At 37.5% G+C, this 13740-nt stretch overlaps 1 protein-coding gene across 1 annotated transcript in view; it reads right to left on the bottom strand.

Moving 5' to 3' along the window:
* Positions 1–13740, bottom strand: part of SYT10 (synaptotagmin 10) — a 69114-nt gene that overhangs the window by 9696 nt on the left and 45678 nt on the right. Inside the window, exons 4-5 of the mRNA XM_004771824.3 lie at positions 5383–5503; positions 1959–2130 (exon numbers count right to left, since the gene is read on the bottom strand). Coding sequence (XP_004771881.1) covers positions 1959–2130; positions 5383–5503 — 293 coding nt within the window. The remainder of the gene's footprint in view (positions 1–1958; positions 2131–5382; positions 5504–13740) is intronic.

Genomic DNA, 13740 nt, shown 5'->3' with positions numbered 1-13740 from the left:
GGCAGGATCTGAATCCAGACAGTTGACTCAAGTGTGCACATGCTAAGTTGCTTCTCAAGAGTAGAACGTAATTTAAAGATATTCCCATGGGGTTCTTTTTTTAAAATTTTATTTTTATTTTTATTATTTATTTATTTTTAATTTTTTTTATAAACATACAATGTATTTTTAGCCCCAGGGGTGCAGGTCTGTGAATCGCCAGGTTTACACACTTCACAGCACTCACCACAGCACACCCCCCCCAACCTCCATAATATAGGGTTCTTTTGATAGACATCTCTAAGGAGACTTTTGAGATGATCTTAGGACATTTTTTTATTTTCTTCCTGTCATTGATGTAGATTTAAATGTTTACTATCATGTTTCTTCCATATGAAGTTTCCCAAACAAGCATATTTTTAGGAATAATTTTTTAATATTTCTCTTCAATATATTGTCACGATCTATTTCCCTAAAATTGTCCGCATGACTAATACTTTGTTTTATCTACCTGCAATCACTGTGAAAAGCAACAGGAATAATTTTTTGGAAAGTAGAACAGAGGTTTCTGATGAAAACACTGCGACAATTTTTGGGTTTTTTGACTAATTGAAGACTTTTCTCTCTCTAAATGGTGACAGCTTTTTTTCCCCCCTAAAGTGTGATATAAACTAATTGCAAATAGATGGTATAAATCATTTAACTTTTTAGAGCTTCATTTTCTAACTCCGAGCCAGAGGATAGCATATTAATTACTCTAGCTTATAGGGTCCTGTTACTACTATTTTCATGATACTATAAAATGGAGCACTCCTTTTGAGTACATTAGAACAAAATAAACATAGCAGGACACTGTCTATATGCTAATTTTATAGGTTAAACATGTAGTATTCCTTTCCAAAAGGTTTATAAATATGAAAAGCAAAACAATACGAAGAAGTATATAGCAAGGGCCAAATAAGAGATATGAACCTTTAGTGGGACATGAGTTCAGAGGAAGAAGAGGTTGGGATGCTGAGAAAGACACAGAAGGGGTGACTTGAGCAGGGCTGTGAAGACTAGGTGGAATGAGATACACAGAGCAGGATAACATTTCAGACAAAGCAAGTGTGTGAGAGCAAAGCTGGAGCTGAAGCGGGAAGAAAGAGCAGAGCTGCACTTGGGAGTTTGTAATTTATTTTGTGAAAGAATTGACTTAAAAACTGAGCTGAAAGAATAACGTACAAAGCACATTTTAAGATTGATGTGAAGGCATCAAGGCTGTGTCCCTATGGCCATTATTCACCTTCCACTCTTAATACTCACTGTTAATGGCTCTGTATTAGGCTAATGTTTTACAAATGGGAAAAGTGAATCCCAAGGAGATTACAAAACTTGCCCTTTCACACAGCCAGTTAATGATAGAGCTAGGATAAGAATTAGGATATGCTGGGGCGCCTGGGTGGCTCAGTGGGTTAAAGCCTCTGCCTTCGGCTCAGGTCATGATCTCAGGGTCCTGGGATCGAGCCCCACATCGCGTCCTCTGCTCAGCAGGGAGCCTGCTTCTCCCTCCCTCTCTCTGCCTGCCTCTCTGTCTACCTGTGATCTTTGTCTGTCAAATAAATAAATAAATAAAATATTAAAAAAAAAAAAAAAGAATTAGGATATGCATATTCCAGCCTAGTTGGGAAAACAGACTCCATTGATTGTAATTTCTGTTGTTACTGTAAAGAGACGTCGTAATTGTGCTTTCTGTAATGGATTCCGTAGGACTTCCGCACCACTCTTTCCCCAGCCCCAGGTGTCCTGTCCTTCAACTTAAGAATGGCTTCTTAAGGAAAAGAAAAAAAGAAATAGTATAACATGGGAAAAATAAATTTTGAATGAATAATTTTTTCCTCTTCCATTTCAAATTGAAACTGTTGGAGCAGTAAATAACCTGGAAAGTTGAATTTGCTCTGCATATGCCTCTTCAGTGAGTGAGAAATACGTGTACGTACCTATCGTAATCCATGACTGCGATGGAGAGGCTGACCTGGTCCACATTCTCTGGAGGGATATCAAAAATAATGGCCTCATTGTACACAGGGTTTAGAGTATTTTTCTTTGTAGTTGTTTTCCTCTTTTTTAGTCTTCGACCCTCACACATCAGAGACACTTTGACATAAGGATCTAAGGATGGTAAGGTAATTTCATTAACACAAAGGTAGTAGTACAGAGTATAAATAAAACTGTAGTTAACTGTTACTAAATAAGAAAAATGACATATTAAGCCTTTAGTATTATCAGTTTTAAATTGAAATGACTTATTTAGAGGCAATAGACTAACACTTTCTTTTCAGTGTAAGAATTTATCTTGAATGAGCCAAAAAATCATTAACTTTATCTGTTTTTAATACAACAGAGAAAACCTACTAATCTATCAAGAGCCAGTCCAGAACTATAATATGTCTTCTAGCCACAGCTATTTGAGGACACATTTTGTTAAAAGTGATTTCTAGGGCACCTGGGTGGCTCAGTCATTAACCATCTGCATTCGGCTCAGGTCATGATTCCAGGGTTCTGGGATCTAGCCTGGCATGAGCTACCATTCAGTGGGAAGCCTGCTTCTCCCTCCCCGACTCCCCCTGCTTGTGCTCCCTCTCTTTATGTCTCTCTCTGTCAAATAAATAAATAAAATCTTAAAAAAAGAATAAGTGATTTCTAGGGAATATAATCCTAACAAGTAAGTATAATTGCCTTAATTATAAATTATAAATTTATAATTATAAAATATAATTTTGTAATTATAAATTATAATATACAATTATAAATTATAATTGTAAAAGTTAATTTCCTTCAAAATGATTTAGGATAAGACTACTAAAATTTGTGAAAGAGTAACATTGTATCTAGTCGTGTGTGCCTGTGTGTATATGTATGTAAGCACAATGAGTAGAAATTAGAATTTTCCTCAGTTGTGGGAAAGGTACTAAAATAAGAAGTTTCATTTTAGTGTCATAGTGTTGGTATTTGATAAGGGGCTCAGGCAGAAGAAATAAATGATCACTACAAATACATTAAATACATTGTGTTTAATTGTATATAATAGTATACAATAAAAAAGGTGATATTTAGTTTAAAGATATTCCCAAGGAAGGTTCTTGAGATGAATTGTCTAAATGATGCCGACTTAAAAGGGAAAAAAATAGTGGGGGTATATTTTTATGGGCCAAAGGGGTCAGATAAATGTTAACAAGTTCTGCCCCTAGTTGACTGATCTCTGTTTTTACTTCTCCCACCTTGAGTAGGAAAACTGTTACAGTATTACAGAAAATTATGCAGTATGATATGAAAGTTAAAAAAAAGTTAAAAGCCTTACTTGTGTACCTTTTTACAAGAAGGAGGCATGGCTTTGAGAAGGGGTGTTGGCATTGGAGTGAGATTGCTAGTTGGTTAATCAGTATCTGCTCTACGTTTCTTTCTTTTCCCCCCTTTATTCTGATGGCCCTCCAACAGTAGCACCACCACACCTTTCTCCCTCTTTTCACCAATGTCATAGTAAATCTCATTCCCTTGGAATAAGCCCAAATCATGACAGTATAAATTTACTTGAATTTATGCCTTTTAGGCACTAGAATAATGTATCTGTATATTTCATAAGCATTTTCATCAAGAAGTAAAAATATATTTTCTGCCTAGAAATAGGATATGTAAAGGAAGACAAAGTAAAATGGGAATGTTCAATGGCTGTTTGCCATTTACTTCTCAATTTTTTAATAATAGGAAATATGTTCCAAGGAAGATACCCACTTCTGTGATACTCTTTTCTGTACGAGGCCCCAGGCCTAGATCTCTCATTAACAGTGGGAATAAGGCGTGCTTTATCCTCTGCCACCCCCACCATGACACTTCTCCACTAGTGACAAGGATAATTTACTGGTTCCTGAGTTGATTCACAAACCTCTTGTAAACCTCTTGTAAGAATTAATGAGCTGGTGTTCTCAGAGCATGCACTCCTTCGATGAAGACTTCATATAAACAAAAAGTAATCTTGCACTAATTACAGCTTGATGCTGTCTGCATGTCTCAAAATTTGATCTCTTTTGATATATGGTGGAAAGAGTAGGATAAACAATAATTTGCAGGGGACATTGTTTAAATTCTTCAACATTTACTGACCCAAGACTTTTTCACCAAAATAAATGTGGAATTCACTTTCTTCCTACCTTTCACTATTAATGATGTATTGCAAATTTAAAAAAATTATTCACAGAATAGTTCAAAAGTGAAGATAATTGAGAACAACCTATAATGAGAAGACTCCCTCCCATCTGTTCCCATACCTCTCTCTCCACCCCTTAGTTTTCCTGTGTAACTCTGGTATTTCTTTTTGCAAATACGTTGTTAAATTTTTGCAAATCTATGTTGTTAAACATAAATATATACTGTAACACACCCCATTCTTACACAGAAAGGCACAATACCCATATTTATATTTGCACCTCACTTTTTAAAAATTTACTTAGTACATAGGGAGCTCTTTCTAACACTAGAACTTGGAGTTCCCTCAAGCTCTTTGTAATGCAAGTTTAGTTTATTTCTTTGTTCTGAAGAACCACAGTTATAGATTCCTTCCCCAGGTCTTCCTTTCCTGTATCTCCATTACCATTTCTTATTTGTTTAATTCGACAAATGCTTACTGACCTCCTTCCTCTATCCTGATCATTTTTTCTTCTACAGAGCTGTGCCAGAGTTCACATATGAAGCTAATACATAACCCTCCAGTTATGGACTGTAGTGATATAAAGGAAAGGGTAAAGCAGCATGATGAGGCTTTACCTTTTTATCAAAATTAGCACAGAAAGAGAAATTTCCTCCAAGAACATCTTTAAGAAACTTCAACATTCCTTTACTTTATAATTTCTTTCAGTCCCTACACTTGCCCAAATTTTTATTTTGAAAGATGGTAAGAATGCAAATGCAAATGATGGTCTTGGAAACTTGTTATTTCTCTGCAGATCAGGTAAGGGAGATAAAGTCAGTCTAAATGTGTTTTCATACTTGTAGGGTAATGCAAGCTTGAGGTCAAGAATCTTCTTTTATAAGCAACTGACTAGTTAGAAGTAGGGCAGTGATTGGTAAATTATGAATTTTTGAGAACTAAATCAGTAGAGAAAGAAATAAAAATAAAAAACCAAATTTCATAGTCAATCTATTTGATAACATCTTCTAAAAATTTTTGTAATGATAATGTAAATACAAGAGGTGATTTGGAGTACTTTGTTTGACAATCTCTTTTTCCACTTATACAAGTGGAAAAATCTCTATAATAATCCTCTATAGACAACTGAACTTAATAATTCAATAACCATGCATAATTTTGGATACATGAAATATTTTCATTTGGAATGTACTTGACCCACTAGCCAACTGTGTACATACCTGATGAACCAGTGATATCCATAGCCTTCAGATTTCTGCACTTGATGACAGTCAATGTCATACGTCCAGCAGTTGGCAAGTAACAAAGGGAGAACATAATTTCACCCAGATCTATACTTTCCTAGAATGGCAATTGGTAATGTTATCAATTTCAAACACCAGATACTGAAAACAAGATACAATTGAAGAGGTTAAGGGAAAAATCACTTCAACAGGATATGTGAATGTCATTCTAAATTGTTTTATTAAGGATGCAGATAATAACTGCAAGAAAGCTGTTCTAAACAGAGTAAGAAAATTGAGTATATTCCACCTGCTCATTTGACATCTCCACTTGTGTTTTTAATAGGAATCTCAAACTTAATATAGTCAAAACCAGACTGCTGATTCCACTCATTCCCATTCATCTTCTGGAACCAATTGTTCTGTCCAATACCCAGCGAAGGATGTCATCATTCACCCAGAGGCTGGAGCCAGAGCCCCGCAGTCGCGTTTACTCTTCTCTTTCCTCACCCCTACACTTCTAACCCACATTTTGTCTACTCTGTCTGCAAAATAGATCCCAAATCAGTGAAGTCCTTTTCAGCTCTATTAATACCATTCAAGCCAGTATCGCTTCCTCTCAGGATTACATTATGAGTCTCTAAAACTGATCTATCTCAGAAGCAGATCGGGTGCTCAGTAAGTACTAGATAAATGAAAAAAAATTAATTAAGGAAAGCAGTTATTATTTTTTAAGAACTTTAGAAAAAAATGTTTTAAAACAAAGATATATACAACTGGCTTTCTTCTGGGCTGTTGGATTGCTGCAAACCCAAAATAGTGAGCAAGATCCAACAGGAGAGGCTTGAGAAAAAAAACAGAAAGAGTACAACCTCCTACTGAGGATTAATTTTTTTTTTTTTTTAACAGCAAGCAATTCCTGAGTATTATTTGCTAGGTGTGCTGGTAGGAGCCACACATACCAAGATAGATGTGGCATGATTCTGTCCTTAAAAATCGCAGTCAAGAAGGAAAAGAGTAGGCTATAAAAGGCTAATTAAATAAGCCTGGATCCTATTTCATCTGATGATTCTCTTCCCTTTTCTCTTTCTGTCTCTTTCCCAGTGTTTCTTTAGGCTGCATCAGTGGAGTTTTCTCTGAAGTTTTCTATCTGGCAGCCACCACCCCTCCCTTTCTCTCACTATATTTCTCCTTCCAGGAACTATCAATAAAAGTAGGCATACTTTGTCACCAGCTGGTGAAAAAAATAAAGGGATCCCTTTATAAGTGTAGAGAGCAGGTATCAAGTTCTACCAAGAAACGGTGGGGATGGCTATGGAGACACTAGGGAGGAAATAAGGGGCATGACCTCAGAGACGAAATGCTTAGCGTCCAAGAGGGAATGTACCACATACAGACAAAAGTACATAGAGACATGCAAAGGGATTAGTAAGTAAAACACATTTTTATGTGTGTGATTGATAGGGTTTTGCTTTTATACATGAAACGATCTGTGGAACTAATTTTTCTACTTCTCCAGATACATCACATGTTTACTGGTTGAAACTAAGAAAGTTTACCATAGTTGGTCCCATCTCTCAAAGGTCCTTTCTATCCAGCTGCAGCATAATTTTGACTATCTGTTGTTAACAAGTATTGGTAAACATAAAGAAGTTAAACTGAGGAGCTGACCAAAGCACTAGCCTAAGTAAATTGAAAGCAAAGAGCATGATTAAAGAACATTCCCAGGCATCTCTGTATGTATGACAGGATAGCTGGCTTTTTGCCTATTCTGGTAGTCAGAATTCTCCTTAAGTATGTGAACTCCATGAGGTCAGGAGCTTTAATGAAACTGGAATGAACTGGGTGGTAAAGATTAATGTGTATTCTGTGTGCATAATAACTGCATATATACTTCATTAGACTTGATTTTTTTCCTTTAGGAGTGTGAATGTGAAAGAACTGAAATTGCATATTCTGAAAAGGGCAGAATGCTCTCTAAGGTAAATACCAGTATCCTATAACTTCTTAAATCTGGAAGCAATCTAAGAGATGATTATGAGACATGAGCTTAATGAAGGTAAATGGCTGTATAACCTTTAAAAAGGTCCTATAAAAATGTAACAGCGGAACTCCAGATTCTGGCTACGGTTCTGTTAGCTAGTGTGTACTAACTCTTGGTAACCCCACTGAGTCTGTCCCTGTGTTGATGGCACTGCACCAAGGAGTGGGTTGAGTTTTAATTGCCACCTCTTATCTGCCCGAGATCACCACTGATACACAGTCCCAACAGTCTGAACCCCTTCCTGCACAGCAAAGAAACAGCAAATAAGTTAAAATGGTTCCGCACAAAGTTATATGATGAAATTCTATTAAATAAGGAAACTACCTCATTTCTTACTCATTTACTATTTACTTATTCATGTACCCATTTTCTATTATTTTAGACAAAACTCTAACAAGAATGTTTACTTGGTGTATCAGTCTCCAGCAGGTCAAAACTCACAAGTGGAATGTAGAAATGGGGAAACTAACCAGTAGTCTGTCTGGCAGCAATAAATGATAGCTGGGAAGACTCTACTCATACAAGAAAAAAGCAAACGTTTGAAAAAGGATAACCATCTGGAATCCTTTTGTATCACGGGGAACTGATACTAATAATATCTCACTGACTTAAAAACATCATTTTACTATAGGCTTCAACAGTAATTAATATTCAAAATTATAGCTTTTGAGTTATTAAGCTTAGAAAAAATATTCTATATGTTCTGCTTAAGAAAGTAGATAAGTATACACTATTTTTTGGAATTATTTTTATCCAAAATCCTTGAAATGCTTGAATTGGTCTTTCTGGGTTTTAGTTTCTTAAAATGAGAAAGGCTTTGTGTTTCTGAAGTTTAATTATGGATGACCTCATTTATTTCAATTCTACATAAACATGAACTTCCCATATTAACCTTGGAAAAAACATTGTATCTTTGGGCAAATAATCACTTGAAACCTGCTTTAAGTCTAGCATATAGTGTTCTATAAAATTTCTTTCAAGTATGAAGACTGTTCTCATACACACTGATCTATTTGGTGGAATATTTGCAGAGACAGGCTTCTGAAAAAGTTGACACTGAGGCCGGGTCAGGGACTGTATATTTGAATTTTTCACCCTGGTTCCACAGACATAGAGCTGTGTAGAGAAAGATCATTTTCTAATACTTGGCAATAGTTAACCTCATAAATCTCGTCAAAGTTATAAAGATTTTTCCATGTACCATCTCTCCAAGATAAAAATAAAAGTCATTGGAAAGATAAGTTGATATATAGGTAGTTGCATTGCACATTCTATTTCAGGACTGAGCTAGTAGTAAGATTGAATTATAGCAACTGAGTACAGAGCTGGAGAGGAGGCAGACTGAAGGCTTGATAACTATAGCGTGTTCTAACCAAGGGAAGAACTCCTGGAGGGCATTAAACATCACATTAGGATTTGAGAGCCAAAAGACGTGGGACTGGCAGAGAAGAAGAGGAATAATATTGAATGTGAGTACTATGATTAATATTTACAAATACAAGTGGCAGTTTATGTTGAGAAATAAGGAGTTTGGTGACATGTGGGAAGAGTTAAAGCTCTATGTAGTTTATTCGGTGACTCCTATGGGTAATAGGGATCTAAAGGTATTGGTAATATAAAAGAGTGGGAGCTTGGCAGAATGAAAAGGGCATGTAGGTTCCCAGATCAGAAAAGCCAGAGTTAAAATCTTACATCTCCCATGTATTAGTTGGTAATGAAAATGATATTTGGAAACCATTTCTTTGTTCTGAGTAGGCTAGATTAGGATGAAAAAAGGAGGGGCTGGGGTGCCTAGGTGACACATTTGGTTGAGCATTGGACACTTGGTTTCAGCTCAGTTTGTGATCTCAGTGTCCTTAGATCTCAGAGTCAGGTTCTGCACTCAGCATGGAGTCTACTTATGACTCTCTCTTCCTCTACCCTCCCCCAACTCTTTCCCTCTCTCAAATAAATGAATAAATCTCTCTAAAAAAAGGGGGGGGGGAGGGGCCATTAAACAGGTATGTGAAGGTGTTGGCTGAAGAAATGTTTGAATTCAGAGATATATTAGAAAGTAAGAATCATTAAGACTTAAAAAAGAACCTTTAAACAAGCAATTTGTTACTATGGTGACAGCAGTCATCACATCCACTTAGCACCCTAAATGCTGCCTGCCTTCCACATTTCCTGGTTGGTAAGAAAACGGATAGTTTTCCTCACACTGTTAAACAAATGAGCATCTTCATTAAATTACTAGTCTTTCATTTGCCTGCTCACAAAACGAAGCTACAGTGCAATGCAGACCCAGAGTGGGTCTACTGCATTCACACTACTAGAAAGTATCTATTTCTCTCTGACTCACATCACCCCTCCACCTGAGAAAATCATGTAATTTAACCTTGGACAATCCACTTAACCTCACTTGACCTCAGTTTCTTTGGTATAGCATGAGGGTGTCCAAAGAGATGAACTAATTTATTTTCCAGCTCTAAAATTTTGTAATTTTAAGTACTGGTAAAAATGAGTACTAAATAGTATATATAGTTCAAGCATGTTCAGGAATATATGGATAGGCTCTTTTAACCCTTGCTTGCTATAGACCAAGCAGAGCCTCATTAGAAAGACCAAGGTCCAACCATGACCAGAAGGCAAAGAGAGACCAATGACGTAGGATAATTTAAATGGCAACACACTGCTTTATTCTAAATGACCCCTCCTTGGAGTGCCTGGATGGCTCAGTTGGTTCAGTGTTTCTGCCTTCTACTCAGGTCATGATCTTGGGGTCCTGGGATTGAGCCCCACATCAAGCTCCCTGCTCAATGGGGAGTCTGCTTCTCCCTTTCCCTCTGACCCTCCATCCCGCTCAAGCTCTCTCTTTCTCTTCATCTCAAATTTAAAAAAATAATAATAAATGACCCCTCCTCAGGAATACGTAGATCAACCCCGATTTTTATTGCAAACAGGATGAGATCCATTTTCATGGTTATAGCAATTACCTGGAAGGGTTGCATTTAAATTATAAAGGGATGATATACAAAGCTAATATAAGTATGAATCCAGTCGGACACAGTAGATGTTGAACAAAAGTTGTATTTCTTTTCTTGTTTACTACAATTTTTCTAGGGTCAGTGACTGGTGTAAGTTTGATGCTCAATTAAAAAAAATGTGCCGAATGAATAAATCATAAAAGCATCAGGCCAGGTCATGACTTCAGTGGCAGCAGGATATCTACTGTTTGAAGGACTGAAGGCTACTCACTAACCAGAGAACAAGGGAGCAAGGACACTGTTTATGGGTGTTGTGGGCTCTGAGTGGAGGCCCTTGGAACTGTGCAAGGGCAAGTCTATGTATGGCAGACCTGGGAGTATAATGGTTGTAATAGTTTTGAGCCACCTAAAGATACACTATAGGTTTGGGGATCTTAAGTAAGAGGATACTTATCTTTTGGTTTTTACTGAACTTTATTTCTTCATAGATCCCAGTATTCTAGTGTGGTCTTGAATTTTTTTTTTTTGCTGTAATTATATGGTGTATTGAAATTTCAGAATCAGATGTATCCTTAAGGTGTAAAAATTGCATTTTTCCTTGCACATCTGGGCATTTACACCAAACAAGCAGTCTGGTGTCTCTGGGAGGCAAAGAAGGAATACTGGTAGAATACAATTAGGAAATGTAATTAACATTAAAATCTTCTCAAGTTTCTAGCCCACTTTCTTCCTTTTCTTTCAAAGAACCACAATTTTCACACAATACTTCCTTCCTGCCCTTCCTCCTTCTTCTAGTGATTGTGATTAAACCAGATTTCACTATGTTCAATGAGAGTGGGGGAAAGAATGGGCAAAGGAGGCTTCCCCACTCTGGGAACCACACAACACCTATTTCGACTCCTGGACTTATACATACATTTTCATTATTGATTCTTTCCTACCATCTCCACTTGAAAACAGAGAAGATTGCTCACTAGGTGTCCTTTTTAGCAGGACCTGCTTGTATTTCTGCAGGAAAGAAAGAATATACTTTTCAGTAAGTGTATAATATTAAGCATTGTGCTTGGCCATGGAACAAAGTCCAGGGGAAACTTTGCTGAAGTCAGGCAGAAAGGGGACAGAGAACATAGTAGTGTTGGAGACGGGATGATTACAACCCCCCACTGAGCAGTAAGAGATCAATAGCCACAACCCAGAGCTACCATCGCCAGTGATGCTATTTAATAGTGCCGTGTTTCTGCTCAGTGGGAAAACCATTTTCCATTCCCAATCCCGGTGGGAAATAACTCTGCCTGCCAGATGACTTAGCTTTTATCATATCAACACAGCCTCAGACCCAGCCACTAGGAGGGACAAAATGCTGAAGCCACAGAGAAGAGATGAGGCCTTGGAATAGTCTTTCACGGACTTACCAAATCAAGTTTCCTAACTATTGGTGCAATGAGCAGCCTGAACCAGAGGAGATAGCCCAGTGTAGACACTGGGATAAGAGCAGTCTGGGCATAAGAAGATGATACAAATTTAATAAGAACTCTTTCCTCTGTAATGCCGATTAAGAGACACCTTAAACTTCTTGGTGAGAGGAACTGGAGACTGATTCTCAAATCTTAATCACTGCTTGTAGATAGTGGCATAGAAACTTGCACAGTACACTATGCAGCTCTCCTTGGAGTATTTGAAGCTTTTAAATAACCTTCGTAAAATTCCTCATTAGAAATATCCCTTTCAGTACGGATGTACATAGACACTTGGACTGGATGAGCCTGGCTTCACCATTTTAGAATCTACCTTAAATTATTTTATACAGTTTTATCCCTGCTGTGTACTGACTCGTTATGATTTTCAACCCATGTTCTCAGGCACCTGGGTGGTTCAGTTGGTTAAGTGACTGCCTTCAGCTCAGGTCATGATCCTGGAATCCCAAGACCTAGTCCTGCATCAGACTCCCTGGTGAGCAAGCAGTCGTCTTCTCCCTCTGACCCTACCCCTTTCATGCTCTCTCTCTCACTCATTCTCACTCTCTCTCTAATCAATAAATAAAACCTTAAAAACAAACAAACAAACAAACAAACATGTTTTGAAAGCTTGCTTTGGACAATATATTTTGTGGTTTGGACTTGTTTTTTTGAAATTTTTGAAATTTTTTGAAATTTTTGTGCAGTTAGATATTAAAACGTTCTTACCAAATTCTTACACATGAATAGAAAATCATTACATTATTGATATCAGAGTAATGGCAGGGTGTCCATCAAGTGATGAACCTTAAAACTTTAAAAGCCAAAATTTGACCCGTAACTTGAGAGTGTTTGGTTTGGGCAAGTTTACTCTTTGTTGATCTAAATAGCTGTCTGTAGATTTTGAAACACCTACCCCTGCCATGGTCAGGCTACTCTTGGCAGTGCTGTGGAACTGTGCAGCAGTCTCAAGACAAGAAGGGACACGTGCTCCTGCCTAGGCAAATCTATTCACCCCAGGCAGCGAGGCAAGCAGTGTCCCTTGAGTAAATAACCTCACGAGCAGCCCATCTCGTCTGCAGTACTGGTGCGGTCCCCTGCTAGCTACACTCCCAGCTCCTACCAGGCCAGCAGGTGACACCCACATTTCAGTTGGAAAGACCAACTCTACTGAGAACAAAATTGTTAAAAGGAATACCTCAACTAAATGTGGACTTTATTTCATTCATTTCCTCTTGGCCTGAAACAATAGTGTAATTAATCTATTATTGGCTTGGTATCTCTTTATTGGCATACTAAAAGACATTATCCTGTATGCTGTTTGTTTGTGGAATATGATTATACATTATAATTCCTAGAGTGAACCCATGTTAAACAAATTACTGGCAAAGACAATCTAGTCTTTGATTTGCCATGAACCAAACAACCTCTGCTCCTCAGTGTCTATCCTCCATATAGTAGTCAGAGATCTTATCGATGCGAAGTGACACCGCACTTCACTTCTGATCAAAAGCCACCAATGGTCTCACAAGTCACTCAGAGTAAAACTAAAAGCTCTTTCTATGGCACATAGCATTTCGTTCATTGGACACACTACATATTCCCTTCAACATTACCTGACTTGCTTTTCTAGAAAGTAGGCCTTATGCACTGGGGACAGATTCTGCTCTAAGACATCCAGAAGAGTGCCTGGTAAGCAGGAGAACTAAATGGAGTTAGTTGAATTGATGGGTTTAAGATCCCTATTCTGTAGGCAGAGCAGAGAACTAGCCTCTGTTACAGAATCTTCTTTTTAAAAAAGATTTATTGATTTACTTTGAGAGAGAGAGAGAAAAGGTGTGTGCACGTGTGCAAGTTGGGGTAGGGGCAGAGGGAGAGAATCCTTCAAGCT

This window comes from Mustela putorius, unplaced genomic scaffold (assembly GCF_011764305.1).
Source record: "Mustela putorius furo isolate JIRA1106 unplaced genomic scaffold, ASM1176430v1.1 tig00537227_pilon_pilon_pilon, whole genome shotgun sequence".
NCBI classification, from domain to species: domain Eukaryota; kingdom Metazoa; phylum Chordata; class Mammalia; order Carnivora; family Mustelidae; genus Mustela; species Mustela putorius.
This window is presented reverse-complemented; position numbering and strand designations above follow the sequence as displayed.